Consider the following 22,267-nt stretch of genomic DNA (forward strand, 5'->3'; position numbering starts at 1 on the left):
CGGGTCAATCAAAATCCATAATGCCACACATTTGCATTCTCTCCTTAATGAACTCTTTCCTCATCAACAATATATAGATAAATAAGTAATAACTGTTGCCATTTACTAGTTAGGAACTCTTCCCACCAGTAACCTATGATAAAATATTTTTGCACATCCCCCATCCAAGTTCAAAAGACTTCTCAAAAGTATGAGAATCTCAAAGCAATTAAAGATGAAAATAAACTACTGCGTCTAACTAACGAAGAGTATATTATATCAGTCATTTAAAACTCAAGCAGAGATTACAATTCATTCCACAAATGTCACTGGAGAGTTAGGCGGAGAGGAAACTCATGAGGTTCAACAAGGGCAAGTGCAGGGTCCTGCACCTAGGGAGAAATAACCCTAGGCACCAGGACAAGCTGGGGGCTGACCTGCTGGAGAGCAGCTCTGCAGAGAAGGTCCTGAGAGTCCTGGTGGATGACAAGTTGACCATGAGCCAGCAATGTGCCCTTGTGGCCAAGAAGGCCAATGGTATCCTGGGGTGCATTCGGAAGAGTGTTGCCAGCAGGTGGAGGGAGGTGATCCTGCCCCTCTACTCAGCCCTGGGGAGGCCTCATCTCGAGTCCTGTGTCCAGTTCTGGGCTCCACACTACAAGAGAGACATGGAGCTACTGGGGAGAGTCCAGTGTAGGGCTACAAAGATGATCCGAGGGCTGGAGCATCTGCCCTATGAGGAACGGCTGCGAGAGCTGGGCCTCTTCAGCCTGGGGAAGAGCAGACTGAGGGAGGATCTTATCAATGTGTATAAATACCTGAAGGGAGGGTGTCAAGGGGACGGGGACAAACTCTTTTCAGTTGTCCCATGTGACAGGACAAGAGGCAATGGGCAGAAATTGAAGCACAGGAAGTTCCGCCTGACCGTGAGGGGGAATTTCTTCCCTGTGAGAGTGACGGAGCACTGGCACAGGTTGCCCAGAGAGGTTGTGGAGTCTCCTTCTCTGGAGATACTCAAAGCCCACCTGGATGCAACCCTGTCTACCATGCTCTAGGTCACCCTGCTGAGCGGGGAGGTTGGACTAGATGACCTCCAGAGGTCCCTTCCAACCTTACTAATTCTATGATTCTATGATTCACTGGTGTAAATTTGTATACAACGTTAACATAATAGAAATCCAAGCTTTTTGGAACAGCAATACACAGATGTGGTTGAGTTTAGATTAACAAATGGAAATTAGTATTTCAGAAGACATCTCTGAAAGATGAAAGTTAGTGAAAGTGAAGCCAGGTTTGAAGTCACCCATACAAATCCTTCAATTCCTTTATGAAGACTTCAGTCAGATTTTGATTAGCCACACATGCTTATCTCCTCATTTCCTTCACAATTATTAACAGGTCTACAAAAATTCAGTCATCAGCTACACTCTTCTGTCTGTTTCACACTTCATTCATGAAACGACCCTGGTGACACTGTCTAGTCAGATACTGGTGACAGACTCTGCTGAAACAAATGGAGCTATTCATGTGAATTAGCCACTCAAGGGAAAGGGCTATGAGATCCAAATGAAAATTCGGGGTAAAATCAAATAAACCAAAGGCACTTATCAGACGTACAGAGGCAGGCTGCTGAAACAGGAGCCTAAGCATTTGCAGGAAATGAAATCAGAAATTAACTGGATTTACTTATCATCTACAGATGCCTCTCAAATCATATAATAAGAAATTTGCCATTTATTTGCCATTTGCTTTGCCAAATAAACATTCTATTTCTGTTCTCAGATAAAGAGGTAAAAGTACATCTAAAAGATCTCTTCAGTAGAAATGGAGTACAAAACTGAAAACAGTCTCTTGCACATCATAAATAAGTGCTCCAAAGTAAGAAAGCAGGAGCGCTCTCCAGGACTATGCATATGCATAGATATGAGGAAATTATGAGAAAACCCACATAAGAAAGATAATTTATTTCTTGGATTTGAAATACTCTGGATGGGTTAAGCCACTTGAATATATTAAATCAAAGTTAAATGGATCAACACAGTCACTCATTATATATAGTACGTCTTAGTGGTTTAAAGTGGCTTAAAACTTAATCAGTGTATTTGCTCTATTCCAAGAATAGTAGAAATAAATATTGAAAAATTTATGGTTAAAGTATGTACCATACTCACATACAAATTATGTCTTTGTGTATAACGGCAACTTCGAAGAACATATGGAGAACATAAGGGAAGTATAGCAGGTTTCAGAAACATGGAGTTAATCTTATGTCTAATCTAATGACCAACAGCAAAATTGGAAAGGTTTCAGAAAAATCCTAAAAGAATGACTGAAGTTCTGGAAAATATGACTCCAACCTGAGAGACTCCTTCCAGGTAAGCTCTACTCTTATTCCTTAGTCTGTTTCATGCCCTCATAAGTATGGTTTGTTAACTCAGATTCAAAAACTTGCAAGTAGTTTATATCAAGGATACTTCCATGATCAAAGCGTATTACAAAACTCCTTCCTTTTGTATTATTCACCAAATCTCTGTTGTATTTGTTCAAAGCTCTTCTGAAACATGTGAGAAGCCCTTCAACCTTCTCTGCCAGCTCCACTGTGAAAGACTTAAGAAGCATAGCCTAATTAGTTCACTGAAGAAAAAAGCATTAGGGGTTATCTGATCATGATACACTGACAACATCTGGAAGAGAGATTCCTGCTAGTAGACAACTCAGCTAGAAAAACAACAAGATGTAGCGGTTGCAAGCTAACATTATATTAATTCAAGCCAGAGATAACATAAATAAAAATAACAAAATAGAAACGACATGAACACTGATTCAATGTCAGAAAAAAAATCTATCTAGCAAGAAAAAGTTTTAGCTGGTAGAACACATTTTTGTAAGTGATCAGAAGCAACATTGTATCTGAAATTCTTAAAAACAAATGGAATAAAATGCTAAAGACTGCAAAACATCTTTCATTGCAAGTTGAGTTGTATGACCTACCTTTACATTTCCTTGTAAATTCTGTGATATCAGGATTTCATCAGCACAAATACAAATCACACCTTTAGGAACCTGAACAGAATTGGTAATGCACCCATGTATGCTCAGAAGTGTCCTAGTCTGGGAAGCTGGACATCTAATCGCTGGTTAAATACAATCACATAATTCTAGATTAGAATTAAATTCCAACCTTAAATTCTAAGTAAAGCCCTGAAGACTAAGTGCCCTTAGAACATGCCAGACTTGACTTTACTGGTAACTGCAGTACTGACCGCAGTACCCTAACAGCCAAGTTACTTTTACTGAGCAACAGAGGAAAAGAGGCTATCTCCATTTTGCATCATAGCACAGGGGAAAGAACAGTCATGCAAGAAGTGGAAAACCTGGTTCCAGGTATCCTGATGATCATTCAGTATGGCTACTCTAGATAAAAAAAAACTAACTGAAGCCTAGAAAAGACAGTATTCCAGAAGTTTCTAAATGCAATTTGTAACAACAATAAAATATGAAGATAGCAGGTAACTGGCGAGAATATTACAATAGCTGGAAAGAGCAGATAGAAAAGCCTGCAAGGAACACAAGAATAACAACAGTAATTGGAGAGGAAGGTATTGAAGGGTGTTTTATTCATTGTTAGCTGTACTGATTTATAGTGAATAAACCAGATTTTAAATTTAAAAAATTACGCATAACACCTTTGCCATGGAAATATACTTACAACTTTCATTCTGGAAAGGTAGTTTCTCTGCAAGATCTATTGAAACTGGCAATGAAATGCATACACACAGGGAGATCTTTCTCACATATGTGAAAAAACTGTTATCAAGCTAAATACCCTCCCAGAACACAGACCTAAGGAATCATATTCTTAGTTTTGGAGGAAACCTCATCATATAACCTTTTCAGAGATTGTCAAATAAATTCACATATGCAACTTATCTCTGTTTAAAAAGAACTTCCTAGCTTTGATGTTTTAAGTACACGCAGAACCACCTTTCATTCTCACTGGCAGGTGAAGAGCTCCAAAAAGTCCTTTCAACTTTGTATGAGTCATCAGGCAGTTATCACTCAAGTACACAGTACACACAAGCTCTGGTTAGATTTTGACCTTGTTTCAGCCAATCACATAGTAGTGGTCACCTAGAGCTTTTTTTCAATACATGCATACTCAAAAGGTATGATCTCTTGTAGTCTCAGACTTTGCTACTATGATGTTACCATATTCTACATGAGGCTACATCTAAAACATAATGAAAACTGCAGATACATTGTCTCCCTTGGAAAACCCATCTATTCCCCAAGAGTACACAGTTTCCTGGGATCCATAATGGGGTCACAAGGGGCTAGAGGTAGTAAGTTTAATCCCAAAAAGCAGTTTCATACAGCCATTTCAGCTGGACAGATGCACCCAGTAACAGCAAGGGGCCATATGCTGTTCCTCTTTCTCCTCCTCCCCTGAGTCAACCTATCCCTTATGTTCACATACAATACACCCTGTGTACTTCAAAGAAGTTTAATAAACATGTGCCCAAACACATAGGTAAATCCAGTCTCCTGTGCCTGCCCACAGCTTTGCAGCAAATTTACCTGTGTCACAAAAAAAAACCAAAATGATGGGCAGGAGATTGTGAATCTCCTGGGAAATGCAACAGCAGCTAAGAACAGGCTGCTGCCATCACATCAATTTATCTGGTAAGCATAATCTGCTCGAGCAGCTATAGGGAAAGAAGGCTACCAGACAGGATGTGGGCAAGAGGCAGACCAGAGATGGCTGAGCATCCTTGACCTACACTGTTAAACAAACTTGGACTTGCCTATATGAAGGACAATTCAGGTAGCATTGCAAGTAAAAAGGTAGAGACACACATGCTCAGATCTATGATTTCTGCAAAACTTTGCCTATGAGAGACCTGAGCTTCAGAATTCACTGTCTCATACATTTTCCTAGTCTAAAAGCACAGTTACTGCCTGGATTTGCCAATCTGCGGTAGTCCCTTTTTAAAAGCATAGCATCTGCAGAGATATCTTTCGGAAAAGTAGAGATGTAAAGAGTTTGTGAAAAATGTACTGAGGATTAGTTTTTTAATAGTTGCAGAGTGGACTTAAGCTGTCTTACTATTTTTTTATGATTTATGAGTGATTGTGTGATAAATAGTGATTTTACCAAGGCACTCAGAAATTGAATCTGGAATACAGGACCACATTCAAGCATATTCAGGTATTATGGTCTACTCTCAGACCTATCTGAAAAAGACCTCTAGTGCCTATGCACTATGTGAAAACTAAGCTCAAGAGATGAGATGGCAAGAATAAGAAATTTGTGCCATTCATTCTGTGACCAGAAAACCAAGCCATTAAAAATGTTCTCTTCTTCAAAAATGCTAGATCAAATGTCACACAAGTGAGATGTTTAAAAACTGGTCTTGCACTTAAAAACGCGTATTAGGGAAAAGCTAGTAGGAAAGCAGACCAAAGTAAAAGAGAAGAAGACTGTAAATGAAAAATTCAAGAACAAAAGAAGAAATAGCCAGGGAGGAAAGTATTGAAAAAAAAAGATAAAAACAAAAATTCAAATGAAACAATGAAGTACAAAAATCTTCATGTAGATCTAGCTCACTGTAGAGGAGTTAGAGTGTGACCTATTTCCTAACACGGCCTTTGTTCTGTTTAGTTATAAAAACAGTAACATTTTATGTTTTACTCACTAAGTTCAGTTTTATCTGAAATCAAGTTGTGCTGGTGAGGGATAAAATAAATCTAGCGGATGGTATTAGTAGCACTGAAATTTTTTAACTAGTGCATTGCAGATATTCAGGGCTAATGACTCACCTAGGATATTTATATGACAAGTGAAACTAGAACTAGTAAGTGGAAGTCAGCAAGTTGATTATTCAGCACTAATAAGATTTGATTTGTTGAAATGGGAATGGTGATTGTCTTGTGCTGACATTTTAGCATGCCTGTTCCCTAGGTTATGACAGACTCTCTATTTTAAAAAGATAAAATCTTCAGAAAAATTGTATGTAGCTTATGGATGCTCATAGGTTTACAAATATTAACTGAACACTTAAAACTAATCTGCTTTTCAAATTTAGGAAGAAACTAAGCCTGTAAGTTAAAATATTAAACTACCTAAAGTAAAGCGTATGTTTCGGTTACAAGCATCATCAAAGCTTTCTTTGGAAAATCACTGTAGTTTAACTCATTGGAATTATTAGTACTAAGCAGTACTAAATGAGGGGGGGAGGGGCAAGCAAAGGAGCAGACCACTAGGCTGTTATCTGTACTACAGTTCCACAGTTTCACTGGCTTTGTCAGTGCCAGTTTCTAGCTCCTGCCCAAATTTTTATCTAAATGTAATTTAAAATTATAGTTCAATAAAACAACTTCCAGAACTGCCTATTTTTCTCGAAAAGGAACCACTGCACTCATGCACGGTAGCTGATACAACTGTTTTTGAACTCTCCCAGAAAGGTGAACCGCTGACCCATATTAATAAAATACAAACACAACCTCTTGCACTGAGGAAATTCTGAAGATCCACACTTAGGTTCGTATTCCTACCACTCTCCAAACAAAGTAAGCTTGATGTGCAATAAAGGCATGTTACAAAGGGGCTCCCTTGTAAGCAAGCAGTTTATCATGCAGAGCTTGTTGCACTCCAGAAGCTGCATTAGAACCAAGCAGTACTGTTTTCCTAGACTGTGGAAAGCTGATGGTTAGCAGATCCATTTAAGAAGAGATTCACACGTCCTTCCCTACTCCTAACTTCCAGCAAGCCAGTGAGCATGTGAAGATGTTCTATACATGAAAGAGACTGCACACGCAAAAAGATGTGTGTCTTCTCCCTCCTTACCTCTCCTTCCCTCATAGCAGAATAACATAAGATACACTCAGGCATTCTCCTAGCTCACATAAACAAAGTTTAATTGTCCTCAGAGTCTTTCAACACTTCCCCAATCTCCAAGGAAGTAATATCAGGCTTCTCAAGGGACTAAGCAAACTGTTTTTATAGCATTCATAATTAAAAGAGGTTTTTTTTTCTTCATGAAGGACCTGCTAGGAATTAAGGTTGTTCCTAGCTATTAATGGTGATAACTCCCTTATATCACAATACTTTATCCATTGTATTTCCTTGTCAATAAACTTGTAAAGATTATACGTTCTCAAAAGTTAAATGAATTTCTTTTTACCTCTTTGATTTTGCTGTCTGGATAATGTTTGAGAGGTCACTTTAGTCCACATGCAGCCAGTGACATCCTCAGCAGATCTTGTTTCCCATGTTTGTAGGAAGCTAAAATTGACCAATGCAGTAAAAGCAAAAAAGATACAGAACTTAGGAAAATAAAGTGAAATAAAGTGTGAAATTTTAAAAATTACTCTAAAGATTTAAAGAATATGCCTGTATGTGATCAGATGTTCAACTAGGCACCCAGGCCATCACTTCAAATGACCTTCTGCCTTTGACAGCATCCCAAACTTTCCTAATTACAGACTCCCTCCTTGCAATTACTAGACTCCCCACTGACCTTCTAACCTCCTTTTGCCATTTGCATCCCAGAACTTAGGGCATGCTCTGAAATGTAACACAACAAAAGTGCATACAGGGTGTCAGGAGCCATTAAGTAATGCTGCATGGGTACTCAGGGGTGTACGAGCTCTTGGCACACTCAGAAAAAAAGGCTTAACTGAGGGTGAAAGAAGAAAGCAAAGCTTGAGAGGGAGAACACACTCAACTTGAGAATGCAAACAGAAAGAAAAGAAGGAAGTTGGGAAGTGGCAGTGAGGTTCTGAATGCAGTCAGAACAGAGGTTGGGGGAAAATGCCTAAAGGATAAAGTGAACGTAAGTAGCTGGTTTAACTTCAGATCACTCTCAGGCAGATTTTCAGAGCAATTTTTAAAATTCCACTGTTTAATTTTCCTGTATCTTTTTTTCTAAATCCAAGTCCTTTTTTCCTTCCTAACTTTTACAGCATTGGTCTACAGTAATTTCCTCATACACACAAAAATGGAGGATATAATTATATTCAATAATTCAAAGCAATCTCTTCTGCTTTAATTTCCATTTACCAAACTCAAGTTCTACATGAGAAAAAACAGAATCTATAAAAAGAAGGGATTTTACTTCAAAAATATATAATAAAGGGCTGCCAAACCACTACAGTTGAGTTTCTACTTTCTTCACTAACAATAAATATTACCTCAGCACGAATCCCTTAAATATTTGCATTTATTCATGAAGCATGGTACAATTCAATAAAAGAATAGTAAATGACTATTATTTTTTGCAAGTACATAAGAATGGTTGTTGAATGCACAAAGCAATCGAACTTTAAAAACCTGGAGAAAAAAAAAACTTTTCACTTTTTCAGGCATAACCGTAGTCTGTAAGCATGAGGACTCTTCTGTACTCTTCTGGGAGCGCAGAATGTGTTCAGTAAGGACAAAATCTCGCAGGAAAATTCCACCTGGCCTTTGTATCCCCACCTTCATATCATTCTTCACCCTCCTCCAAAAAGTTCTCTCCCCTGGCAGCCACAACAAAAGGCTTTACTTTGAGTCCCTGGCAGTGGGAACGAGTAGGCTCTAAGTGAGCTTAGGGGATGTTCTGTGCAGATTATCAGCAACCAGCTGGCCATGACTGCCCCCAGCTCCCCATTACAATCCCTTCCAAGGGTGCTGCAGGCATGTCCCACAACAAGCGCATCAGCACCCATGCAGGGCTCTGCTGCTTCTTTGCAGTACCTCATCAGATTCGTTAGCTAGGGGAAGACCTACCTTCCCCAGGACTCTGTCTGCTTGGCAAAAAGTATAATCAGCAGTGAGAGGAGGCCTTGAGAGCGTGGGACAGAAAAGCCTTTGAAGGCAGGTGGCACTGACTAGGCACTCAGAAAGGTAGGCAACAAGGGAGGATATGAAGTCCAGCTGGAGAGAGCCAAAGTTTACAAGGCTCATCTAGAAGAGGCAAAGGCTTGATTTGCTGGCATTCAAGGATTTCTGAGTAAAAGAATATATTATTCAGACTGTAATGTACAAGAGAAGAGACAGAATAGGAGAAGCAGGACATTCAAATTATTACAGAGAAGAAGAGGATCTGTGCTGAAGAATTTGAGAACTCCTAAATAAAAGATATTTTGGAAAACTTTTAAGTGGGGTTGATAAGCATTTTTCATAGTCATGATTTTCAGTTCACGTGGTCCCTTCAAGTAATGCAATGTGATAGTTTAAGGGCAGAGAATTAAAACAGGCAATGAAAGTCATAGAAAAGAGGTTTTAAAACTTCTCACATTTATTCTGTGTAGAGTATTACACCATTATCAACCCCATGTTATACAGCATCTACTAAGCCATGAAAAAATATAAAGAATCTCTCTTACATGCGATTTTTCCTTTTTTCTACTCCCTCTGTGAGTTATGTTGCAACACACTGGGGGTAGTTTTAGGTTTGAACTGACTTTTGTATAATGCAGACTAGAACCAAAGAGGGCTGTTTCTAGATGAATATATAATTAATGTTTTGGAATGTTTGCTTCTTCAGTAATTCCAAAAGACTAACCCAAGTCTACAGGCTGACCTGAGGACAAGATGGCATATAACCACATATACAAGAATAAGCACCAAGCAATGAACATCTCTCTCTCAAATACAAATTATTTCTGATTCTCCATGACAGTACATGTATGACCTTTCTTTAATATCAAAATCTCTCCTGCATGCATCCAGCCAACTCCATTCTATTTTCTGTACGTTACCAGGAAGAAAATAGAATACGAAGCCACTGGAATTTTTCAGTTCCCAGAAAAGAAAGTCTCACACCTGTACTTTCCTGAGTGGCTTAAAAATAAATAAATAAAAAGCCACAACCTCAACACCTCAATTAAAGTACACAGTAATAATTAAAATATCAGGAGTGCAGCCATTTTGCAGCACTGAAATTGAATGGCTGGACTAGCAACAACTGTCGCTTTTACTCATATTTCTCCTTAGCATTTGAACAGAACAGTGATGTGGTAAAGCACTAGATATCATATTTTGTTGTTTCTAAAAAAAAACTATAAAATGTATCAACATAGTACAACTGTTTTAACAGAGAGCTCTGAGATACTATCTCTTCATTATCAATTTGAAAAACATGAAAAATTGGTAAATGCTATGAATGGACAAATGCATAGGCACAAAGTTTTGATTTGTTTGCTCAATTCAATTCTCAAGTAAAGAAGCATTTTATAGTCACACTTCCACTGAAGTCAGTAAGAAAATTCCCATTCACTTTAACAGAAACACGATTAGAGCACTGTTGCATACTTATTAAAATGTGACACATCTCTATGGCACTGCTGAAAGCAGAAAGAGAAAAGCATCAGCATTAGTTCTTCTCTCATCATCTCGAGTACCATTATTCCTCGCTCATAACCATATAATATCTATATAGCTAAAAACACGTAATTGATGCTGACTGATAGCATCATTTAATCAAAACAATAGCTTACTGTGTTTCTGAGGCATGTTTTTTTCTCTGTTACAGTGTTCCGGGTGTCAGGAGTTACATCAAGCAATTCTATTACAGGCCAGCAATAGATCCTTTGAAAGTAGTATTTGTATATCCCGCCAAAAAAGAATCACCGTGACTGCAAACTAGAATGCCAAAACATTTCATGACCAACTACTTGGAACGATGCCTGAGAATTTCCAGCTCAGCTCCACAGCAAAGGCATCCCACTATATTTCTTTCAGGAAGGGGAGAATACGAATGGAGACAGGAGGGAGTAACCAACATGCTTACCAAGCCACCGCAGATGCTGAAGACAGCCATGTGCGTCTCCTGTGCATTGACGTGGCCACGGTAGAAACAGTGGCGCAGATCAGGGGAGAACTGCTGTTGCGGGGCCCCTACATGTGTCACAGTGTACTGAGCAGCAATGAAGCCTGCATCAGCACTCAGGTTGAGCTGGAAGACCTGCCCATATGCACTGAGCTGGTAGTGTGTTCGGAAAGCAGTGGGCTCCAGTGGTGTCTCCAAGCTCCTTTTCCTCCTGCTGAAGTGATGTGTGTGAGGGAAAACTTCTCCAAATTCATTCACTCGGACAGGTGTGACTATTTCATATGAGGACAGCTGCTTCACTAAGGTCTCTGCAACAGAAAGCAGGAGACTCAGCCTCACTCAAAAGCACAGAAGCAACCAACCCTCACATCCAGATGGCTCCTAACATGGCATTCATTGCACTGCTATGGGGACCACTGACAGGATGGGAAACTCGCGTCTCCAGCAGCTTCCATGCCGCACGCTCTGCCCGAGACTCGTTTCTCCAGCACATCGCCACCCCAAAACGTGGACACACGGCGGGGGCGCCGGGCGAACACCGGGCCTGCCTGCGGCACGGCCGCCCCGCCACCCCTTCAGGTAGCCCGTTCCCTACCCCACCCGCCGCGCCCCCGCGCCCTCGCCAACGGCCACCGGCGCCACAGGGCGCCCGCGCGGCGGCCGTTGCGCGCCCCGCCCCGCCCCCGCGCGGCGGCCGTTGGGCGCCCCGCCGGGCACGCGCCCCGCCGGGCACCCCCGCCCGCCCGCAGCGCTCAGCGCCGCTCCCTGCCCCTCCCCGTCCGAAAAGGCGCCCGCGGAAGAAACGCGTCCTCCGCCCGCCCGGAGGGGGGGGGGGGGGCACGGGGCTCTGGCTGCCCCCGAAGGTGCCAAGGGCACCGTCATGCCGCAGGGCCCGGGACCCGCAGCCCCGGCACGGCGCGCCGCGGGGCAGCCGCTGCGGAGCGGGGCAGCGGGGCCGAGCCGGCCGCCTCCTTTGTTGCCGCTTGTTTACCTTGTCCGGGGTGGAATCGCACTCCCCACGCCCTGGTGACGAGCAGGGAGAGCGGGCACAGCACACCCGCCAGCCACTTGGCCACCCGCATGGCTCGCTCCGCGGCGGACGCGCCCGCAGCGCCCCCGGGCCGCCCTCAGCAGCCGCCAACCGTCTGGGCCGGCCGCGCACTGCTCGGCTCCGTCATGCTGCCCGCGTCGCCCGCCGCCGTCCCGCTGCCTCCGCCGCTCCCCTCGCGCACACGCTCACACCCCCGGCGCTCCCGCAGGAAGCCGCCCCTCGCCCTCTCCTCCCAGCCTCTGCCGTCCACTCCCCGCGCTCGCTCCCCGCCGCCGGGGTGGGCGAGGGCGGCCCTTCTCTTCCCTTCCCTTCCCTTCCTTCCTCCGCCTCCCCCGGCCCCTGCCGCGAGGGCGAGGCGAGGAGGATGCCAAGCTGCCCTCAGGCTCCGGCCATCCCCGCACCCGCCCTTCAAAGCGGGACCCCGGGCGCGGCCCGCCCCTCCGGGCAGGACCTGCCCAGCGGCGCAGGGCGGCCGCGCTCGCGCGCCCCCTCGGCGCGGCGCCCCTCGGCGCGGGCCCTGGCGCTGCCCGCCGCCGGCGGCCCTGGCGCCCGGCGCGACCCCCTCTTTCCACTCCGCTTTGTGAAACAGGGCCAGGGAGAGGTGTCCTCTAAGGAAGAGCGGACTTGTGAGGCAAAGGTATCTTTTAAGGGCAGTCGGAAAGCCCAGCGATGCCGAATTGGACGTCAGAAGAGCAAAAGAGCTTTGTGGAGTTAGGGAATGTGCCATCAGCTGCAGTATTGCCCACAGTCACCCCACTGATCTCCTTCTGCTTGATGTTATCTGCAGGGCAAAGACCTTTCCGTATGCAGCTTTGAAGGAGGAAGCTTCATGAGGACACGGACAGACTGGACTTGTTTTTCCCTAACACTGATCCCCCCCCCCCCCCCCCCCGGATAATTCTGTCTGGGCAAAGTCTTCATAAATCTGCTTAAACTAGCATTCAGGCAAGCCCTGGGTCCATCACATGGAGACTCTGGATTATCAACCTTCCTGAAAATGGGTTATAAGGAGGCCAGATTCTGGGAATCGATATCAGTCGGTCTCCTCTGGAGAGTGGGAAGAGCCGAGGTGGTCCCCCAGCCCTGCACCACATGCTCCAGGGGCGTGTGGGGGGGGTTGTGGTTGGCATGCCTCTTCTACACCAGCCCGGTGAGCCTGCCAGAATGGCTCCTGGAGGCACTGGGCTGTCTGGGGAAGGCAGCGTGGTCCTGCGCCCGCCACGACCTCCTGGGGGTCAGCCTGGTCTGCTCCAGGAGAAACAGACACAGCTATCTCCAGCCTTCCTCACGCAAAGCCTGCCTGGACCCACCAGCTGCCACAACTCTTCAAAGAACTGCAGCCCCATCATACTAATTATAGATCTGTGCTAAATAATGAGGTTAAGTCAAACTTCTTCAGTTAAAATCTTTTATACTTTGAGTAATTACGTTGAACAGTTTTATTAAAATTTTTACAAAAGTCTCTTCTTAGAGTAGATTTGATCCAGAAAGCTTACTGACAATATTGCTACTTCAGCAGAGATGTATTTACAAAAGTTCAGCTCTCTTTTGGCTAAGTATCTCTTTCCGAGATCACTGATGCTGTGGAAAGTGTTTTTTTTTTCTTTTCTATTGTCCTTGAAAGTGGTATATAGGTAGAGTAAAAGTGTGCTTTATAGTGGTTTTACAATGGGTAACCTTACCATTTCAGCTTTCTTATGTACAAAAGATAGATTTTTAATGACACTGAGTAATTAAAATATGCAAATTAAAATCTAGTGTAAGCCATTTTTATCTGAAGTTTTTCTCTGATTAAAAAACAAATGCTGCTTGGGGACAGTAGATCCACGGAATGCGATCTAGTGACGTTGTACAAAAATATAATGTGCTGTAACATTCAGCATTTCTGTGTCTAAATTCTGTGGATGTAGCCCATATTGATTTTTGCTAGATACATAAATCCTCAGCAGAAAACAATTTTACAGATTTCAAGGCCACAAAGATACACTATGATCATTTCAGTCTGACTTTATACATAAATTACAGAATTTTATAGCTATGATTAAAACTCTATCTTTTAGGGAAAATATCTAGCCTCGAGCTAAAAATTTCTCAAGATGGAGAATCCATTTAGTTGATAATTAATTATCAGCTAAAGGTGAAAAGTGGACATGGAATATGGGAGAGATTTTCAGCTTCAGCCATCTAATTGAATACATCTACAGTATATCTATCGTAAGCTAGCTATCTAAGCTCCCTTTATAGACAATGGAAAGAGCACAGTCAAGTGTGCAAGAAATACCTTCCCGTTTGCAAGCCCCTTCAAGTCAGTACTGAAATGAAGGTGTTCGTGGTATGGCTGGATGAGTCTGTGCACTGGTAGAACTGAGCTCATCAGACTCCTGCTCTTGTTCTCACCTGGGTACAAGAGGAGTCACAGGCAGTTCTGTCAAAGGCAAAAGGTCCTCAACAATGGCCTGCGAGCTTGAAGCTCCTCTTATGTCTCGAGAGTTTTGTGTTATGGCTCACCAGTTATTTTAGGTATCTTGAGAAGTGAAAGTGGAGTTGAAAGACACATTGTCTTCTTCTGAAATGAGGGAATGAACTGATCAGGCTTTGAATGAAGCTGAATAGTACTGGAAGAATCTTGATGCAAGAGTAAAGCCACATTTCCCCTGTCAGAGTCCAACACTGTAGAAGGGATGTCTAAATTGATCCAATGTATATTAGTATATTTACTCAAGGTAGTCTTGAGAATATTGAGTGTTGTTGGGAATACTGATTTGTCTTCTGGAATAATTTGAAGATGGCAGTTTTCTGAAGTGTATCAGTTTTCTGTATGTATATTCACTGCCACATGACAAGCAATAAATATTTGAAGGCTGAATACTTCTCCAAAGTGAGGACAAACAGAAAGCCTGTATCTCTTAATATCGTGAATAGCAAAGTAATCCAACAGTGAAGGGAGGGTGCCAAACTAAGTATTTATTTTAAACTATTTACACTAGAGAAAAAAACTCAGTTTTTGTAAGTAAAACTCCAGTTCTGAGCATTAGGTGGTGAGAATGAATTGGTGGGTGGAGAGAGCTCCAACTTCACAGTCACAGAAGCATGAAGAAATAAGGCTTATTGTCCAAACCCTGAGATGTTCTTCTTGCAGAAAGATAACGCATGGAGTGCTCACCTGATTGTGAAGCAAATTCTAAGGATGAATATTCAGATTTTACTGACTGTTGCAAAAGGCATGATTAATGTCTAAAAAATTAAATTCAGAGGAGCAACCAGTGTACATGCCTGAAACTTCTCCAGCAACTGAGAATTTGCCATATTTTTGACTCTTACTCACTGAAACAGTAGTGTGAGAGCCGCAAGTTGTCTCCCTACCGGAGACTCCTAGTCAACTTAAACTCTAATTAGTGATGATATAAATGGGCACTATTTCATTAAGCTTTTAGAATACTTTAGCAAATACCAGTGATGCAGCTCTGATGTTTCAGTTATTTATGATTTGCAAAATTATTTTTTTCTAAAAATGAACAGAAGCTTTAAGCTTCAGGGATGATTAAATTCAGTGTTCCGGCATTCAGTGTTTCAAACGTCAACCTTTGTGGTAGCCCACTTCAAAGCAAGTATAACCAGATGACTCCATTTTTAAAAAAATCAAGAGAGATATATTTGTTCACCAATTTTAAAAAAGCAAATTTTAACTCAAAATGCGATTGTTTTAGAAATGATAAGATTATATTCTTTCTTAATTCCATTTTAATGTGCTCAACTTTTGCTGTATTCTCCATTACGATGGGATGCTAGCTCTTCTGCCTTAAAAGTGAGGGTCCATTTCTGTATAAAGCTTGAGTATTTGGAGCAATTTAAAATTTACACCTTTTAATTAGATTGCCAATTGGTTGTTCCAATTAGTGCTGTAGGACTGCTGCTCAAAATCCAGTGCCATTTGGGCCAATTTTTCAATTTTTTTTTTCAAAGAATGCCATCATTAAAAACCAAAAAAAAGTAAATAGCTTTTTAAAATTTCCAGATTCTACAGGCATTCTTTTGCACACATCTGGTGATGCAGACTACATCAGACATTCAAATCTTATCATTTTTTGTGCTTGGTAGCCACCATTCTTTCGGAATCTACATACAGATATTTGCCACAACTCTGATTTTCAAATGCAAGATAGGTTAGCTGTACAGGAGTGAAGAAGAAAAAGGGGGGTTTAGGCAGTTATAATAGTATTCGTGTTACCTAAATGGCTTTGGGCAATAAGCTGCAGTCATTCAACCTGACCTCTGCCCATATGGCATCAGTTTGAATCTTGTGAAGAGTAAATATAACCATGTATATCAAAGGGGTATATTGTTTATTACGAAAAAAATAAAAGCACACCCGAAAATTCAGAAGGCTTTTAAACTTCATTCAAAATAGTAAGTTTGCTATGACATTAAGAGGTGGAAGGATGGAGACAGGCATGAGGATAATCCAGAGTTAGAGAGTTATGGAAGCTTCTTTAAACAACAGAACTGCAAAAGCACATAGTGAAAGACTGGTGAAAAAGTAGTACAAACTGATTGGGGATCTGATAGTTGATGGCAGCCTTGGCTGCAGTGACCTTGGCCATGTCTAGTAAACTTCAGGATCCTGAGGAAGGACCTGAAGAGAGGAAGGCAAACAGCAGGAATCAATTCAGGAGAGCAGACTTCAGTTTGTTTAGGAAACTGGTATGCGGGATCCTGTGGGAGGCTGCTCCCCCTGGCAAAGAAGCCCAGAAGAGGTGATTCATTTACAAGGACAGCTTTTCTACACACAAGAATAACTCTAAAACTGAAAGAAAATGGGCAGGTGTGGCAATCTGACTGATAGGGAAGCCCTGACTGACCTTAACCAAAAAAAGGAAGTATACAGAAGGTGGCAATGGGGATAAACAGCTCTGAAGGAATATAGAAGCATCACCACCAGAATTAGGAAGGCCAGCATGGCTGGAATTGAAACTGGCTGAGGAATGAGGTTTATTTTCCTGGGAAAAGAAAAGGCTAAGGAGCATCTGATTGTTTCAGCTATGTAATAGAGGTACATAGAGAAGACAGAGCGAGATTCTTCTCAGTAGTACCCTGTTAAAAAAATAAGAAGTAATGGTCACAAGTTGCAAGGCAAATTCCAAATGAATATATTGGGAAAAAATGAAGGAACATGGATGCAGAGAGACTGTGCAGTCTCCATGCTTCTAGGTATTCAAAACTCAAATGGACAAAAAGACCCAGCTCAAACTTTGAATTAGCCCTGCTTTAAGCAGGAGGTTGGCCTAAATAATCTCCAGAAGGTCCTTCCAACTCAGGTGTTCTATGATTCTCTGAGGTAAAGAAAAAAAAAAGGATCCTTGAAAAAACTGAAAAGACCAAGGTGGAGAGAAAGAAGGGAGTCATTAGACCTACTAAAAGAACAGAGACGTGGGGAAAAAAAAGAAAATAGTCTTACATTACGAAGAAACAGAAGAGGAAGGAAGGAGAAGCAACTTAAAACATTAGTTTTTTCAAGGCTAGAATACTTAGAAGCTGTAAACTGATAAAGTTCCAACTAAGGCAGTGGAACTATGCTGGTTTATATCTCCAAATACAATTCTCTATGGTGTAGTGTATTTTGACTTCATTAAATCTGCATTGACATTAAAGCCTGCTATGGAACAGTTGCCTTTAAAATGCTTTCTACATTAGTGAAATAAATCCATCTATTTTCATTGTTTATTATTTTCACTTATCTCTTCCAGTGAACATGTTTGGAATGAAGTGTGTTGTGCCAATTATTTTGCGAGTGAATAAAATACAGGGATATTCTGTGCTCACTGAAACTACTTGCTTTTCTTTGGGTTTCACTAAGACTGCATGGACAAACTGAATTAAGATTATGTCATGATTATTCAAATATTTGTAACGTACACTTAACATCATGCAGTAGATAAGACTTATCAGATAAAAGAGTAGGATTTGCAAAAATACACATTTAGAAGTTAATAAATTTCTTCCTTACCTCCAGTGTAATCTAACACAGAGGAGTTATTAAACCATTTGTCTTGTTTTTGCCTCTTGTTTCTTGAAGTAGTCTCTTGTAAGTGGTTTTGACTGAAAATCATGGTCGGTCAGCCATATAAAAGTATAAATGTAACAGTATAAAAGCTTGTTGTTTAAAAAGGCAAAGACAATGTTTAAATAAGTGCAGTTGTTATCAAAAATAATATCGATGTACAAATTTTGTTTGGAAAAGGATATTATATGAATTAAATATATTACTTCTTATTTTATTTTGACATTTTTCTATCTTGTGCCTATCATCCGGCTCTTTCTGCCTGCATTGGGCCATGCCCCAATGTGCCAGAGGTCCTGCAGAAGCTGCAGTGGACCCCTGAAGCTGTGGTCGTCAGAGAGGTCCATTGGCTTCTGTGCTGTGACTCAGGGCCTGCAGTATCGTTCATCAGAACACTATCAGAGACTGCCTTTCAGCAAGGCCTCTGGACATGCTCCAAATAACTTCAAGCCCACATAGGTCAGGTGCTGTTCACCCCCTCCTCCACCCTGCTACCTCCTCCTCAGTCCCAGCCATGCCATCCTGCATGATCGCAGCTTTGCTGCTAGAGGGGCTGCCGGGCTTCCAACCCACAGCAGGTCCAGGCCCTGGTAGGGGGAAGTGTGCAAGGGGATCTAGCTGTGAGATCCCGTGGTACAAGAGGATAGCATACATATCGTAATGAAATATAAATTTATTACCATCAACAGGAGTAAAATAGAGACTAAATAACCTCAAAGCCCAAATAAAGGGCACTTCAACTAAAATGATCCTCATTGGCCAGGTATCAAGTAACAAAATTCCTCGGATGGCACAGTCCTAGGGTCTTTCCTAGCCTTGGGGACACAAAGTCAAGGGCTGTGAGCCATGGAGCAGTGTGTAGGGATGGGTGAAGGTGCAAGGACAGCAAGGATGCTGCTAGAGGCATTCTCAGGTGAGCCAGGAAGCCAGCTTTGACATGGTCTCATCCACCCTTGCCATCTGCAGCTGGAGGGGACTCAAACTATATATTTTTTTAACAGTGGTGACTTACTCTAAGGGTAATGTTTGCATGTTTATTAATCCCTTAATCATAGAAAAATATGACATACTGTACTGTGCAATTTGAACTTGCTTCTCTTAGTTCTTACTGAGATCCTTCATTACTGTTGTTACAGCAGCAGTAATGTCTCAGTCTACAGCAATTTAAGAAAACAAAATTCTAATTTATTGGCCAAAAGTATTATTTGAAAGTGATTAAATGTATGCCAGGCAATCATAGCTATTAATTGAAGAAACTTACAATTGATTTAAGTAATTTTTCTGTTCTGTAAGTGAAGGCAGGCACTTTCATATCATTAGACGCTCTCCAAGGAAGGCAAGTAAAGCAGCGTATGCCAGCTACAGGGTATTACGCCCAGCGTTATGCAATCACCGTTTAAGTAAGAGGGCTAAGTTTCACAGGGCCGAAGCTGGCAGACTGCTATGTTCTTTCCTGCTGACCCTGGAGCAGCAGTCACGGGTGTGAACTTCACCCCTTCCATGAGCGCCATTGGCACCCTCCAGCTGTTGTACCAGCCAGGGCAAACGGCAGCTTTCCAGGAGATAGAGGCATAGGGTGCTACAAACGTTTAGAGAAGAGTACACATGAAAAAACCCTCTAACTTGAGATTCGTGAGTGAATCTGTGCAAATAATTATGAAAAATAAGCATTACTGTATTGTGGAGACAAAGGTCTGTGCGCTCGTTCTGCTGAAAAACAAAAGTTTTTTTTTTTAGTCGCAAGCATACTGCAGCTGTTGCTTTGGCTGTACAGAAAGTAATCCCTACAGTAATGAGACATAGGACCCAATTCATCTCCTGTATCATCCCTATTAGTTATGCCGGGCATAGTTTGGCTCACATAGCACTCTCCTAACTACCCATCATTTTCAGAGTCCTGCCCTGGGCAGCACACTAGAATTACTCCACAAGAGAATGTAAATTTAATATTGCAGGACACAAGCAACAGTCATAAAATGTGAACATCAAAGGGTTAAAAGCGAGTGAAATGACTCTTAATTTTAATTAAAGTATGTGACCATATAAGTGAGGTGCGTGAATAGTAGGATCCAGAAGCAAGTGAACTGCATTCACTGTGCTAGGTGTGGCTGTATTGAGGGATAAAAAGATTAGTTGGAGCATGTTACTAGAGCTGTGACAGCCATATGAGATATCCTTGTGTCAGTGTTGCATTTCAGAGGATGTATGAGCTTGCTTTGCACTTTTTCACTGTTCTGTGAAATTATATGTCATTATACTCAGGCAGAAACATCCAAAAGTCATAATCTTTGTCATATCTTGCTAAGCAAAATATTAACATAGATTCAATAATTCTGAGTGTTCAACTGGGTTGATGGAGACGAGAGTGAAGTTGTGTACTGCACTGAGAGACTATCCCTGGAGACAGTGTACACCTCATATCGTGCAAGAAACTTCTAGGAAAAGAGTTGTCAGTTCTCTGCCAGCTGTAAGTCACTGAATTATATTGCACAACAGAAGCTAGCATCTTCGTTCGGATTGTTTCAGAAACAGCACATTTTATCCTTTTCCCGTGCAATTTTTTCCCCAGTTGGGAGACTCAAAAGAAAAATTTTAAGCTGACTACCAAGAAAAAGAATGGATATGGGCTTCAGTGGCAAAGCAATAAAAAGCCATATATAAAGAGCTACATTTAGTGTACTAGGCTTATACAAGCTCAAGACTCAAAGTTAAGTTATGAGGGAGGAACCTTGAATTTTTTGTTTTGGTCTGTTTTTCTTTGATAAATCATACATTATTTTTTTGCTGTAGTTTTTATTATTCTAAGTAGTTTATCAAAATTAATTAATTTCAATTATGACTTTAATCTGTTTTGGAATTTGTTATTCTCTAAGACTTGGAAATGCTGTATCTCTGTCTTTATTAACTCTGAAAGATTATCTCCTGATAACCAGCTTGTCGATATTCTTTATGCACAAAGTAGTGATGCCGTAACTAGATTAATTAATTAATTCTTCAAGACGATTACAGTGAAATTTATTTTGATAAATAAAGTCAAATTCACCAGATAATTTTAGCTGAAATTAGTATTGGATTCATAAAACTAAAGAAGGAGGAGAGCTGTTTTACTCCCAGGCATTAGTTACAGAACTCATCTGGGGAAAAATCCACGTTTAATTACCATTTCTTCCAGAAGAGATTTGACCTTATGTTTCCGTTAAAAACTATTCATTAGAGTAAGCTGGATACTGAGATGTAGAGTAAGGGAATGGTTGTAACTCATTTTGTTGCTGATATCCCATTTCATATAACATATTTTCCATCTACCTAGTGGAAAACCTGTTACAGTATAGCAGCTGGATCAGCTTTCTCTTGGATGGTTTCATATCCCTTTCAGGCAGCAACAGAAAATAAACTCAAGACTCCTGCATCCTTATTGGAGTCTCTTAGCCTGGGGTTACTGTGTAGAAGAACTTTTTTCCTTATGGCTAGTTATCATTTCCTCTGCTTTACTTTTGTCAGCTTGAAAGAAATGGCATTGAAATGGAAGTTTTTCCAGTTTCCCTTTTACGTTCTCTGGTCAACAATATCAGGAAAAAATCATTTTGATTAGATATGAACCAAAGAGTTTACATATGTATGAATAACTTCATACAGCCTCAGGCAGGACCTGAAATATTTGCTGTGAATATCTAGCTTCCTGAATAGACCTGAAGGTAAGACAGCTAAATGGACAGGCCACTAAGTTTGATAAATTTGTAAGCTGTGGGAGTTTGGTATAAAAGTACAAGGCTGCTTACCTTGATTATTCAAAAAACGATTTAATAAGAGGTTGTAGCATTTTCCTGAGTTACCAGTTTCACCAGATATTGGCCAGGGGCTTACCAAGCACTATCACTTCCAGCAAGTGACAGGTGCAAAACCAAGGCACCAGTTTACTCGCTAAAACAGCATTCAGAGATAGTGTGTTCTTGCTATAACCCAAGACACAACTTTAATGTTACTTACTGGAGAAATCCAAACAACTATTATTGACAATCCTAAGTCTTCTCTGCCAAATAAAAGCTCTTGTGCTGTAGAGCCTGTAAAGCAAAGGTCTGACACAAAGTGATGGGGCCATTTGATTTACAACTGTGGGGACAATATTTGAGTCAGTGCTAAAGTGCTTTGAATTTGAGCCATAAATCTAAAATTAAGACATTTTCTTTTTCATTCTCTTTTTCCCACTAAGTGCAGTTGCCTCTTCTTAATGTTTCCATTTCTAAAACCAAAAATATATTAAGCTTTTGTACTCAATAATTCGTTACAAAAGAATGATAAGCCCTAAGTAATTCCACTGTAATTTTAACATTATTCTCCCACACATGCATGATAAGCTCTTTCATT

The 22,267-nt window shown here is 41.3% G+C and overlaps 1 protein-coding gene across 1 annotated transcript in view; it reads right to left on the reverse strand.

Annotated features, from left to right (window-relative positions):
* Nucleotides 1-12,233, reverse strand: part of ADAMTS20 (ADAM metallopeptidase with thrombospondin type 1 motif 20) — a 110,716-nt gene extending 98,483 nt beyond the window's left edge. The window contains exons 1-2 of the mRNA XM_062583717.1: nt 11,785-12,233; nt 10,755-11,101 (exon numbers count right to left, since the gene is read on the reverse strand). Of these exons, the coding sequence (XP_062439701.1) occupies nt 10,755-11,101; nt 11,785-11,875 (438 nt within the window). The 5' untranslated portion in view covers nt 11,876-12,233. The remainder of the gene's footprint in view (nt 1-10,754; nt 11,102-11,784) is intronic.
* Between the last annotated feature and the right edge of the window lie 10,034 nt (nt 12,234-22,267).

This window comes from Rhea pennata, chromosome 1, assembly GCF_028389875.1.
Source record: "Rhea pennata isolate bPtePen1 chromosome 1, bPtePen1.pri, whole genome shotgun sequence".
NCBI lineage: Eukaryota > Metazoa > Chordata > Aves > Rheiformes > Rheidae > Rhea > Rhea pennata.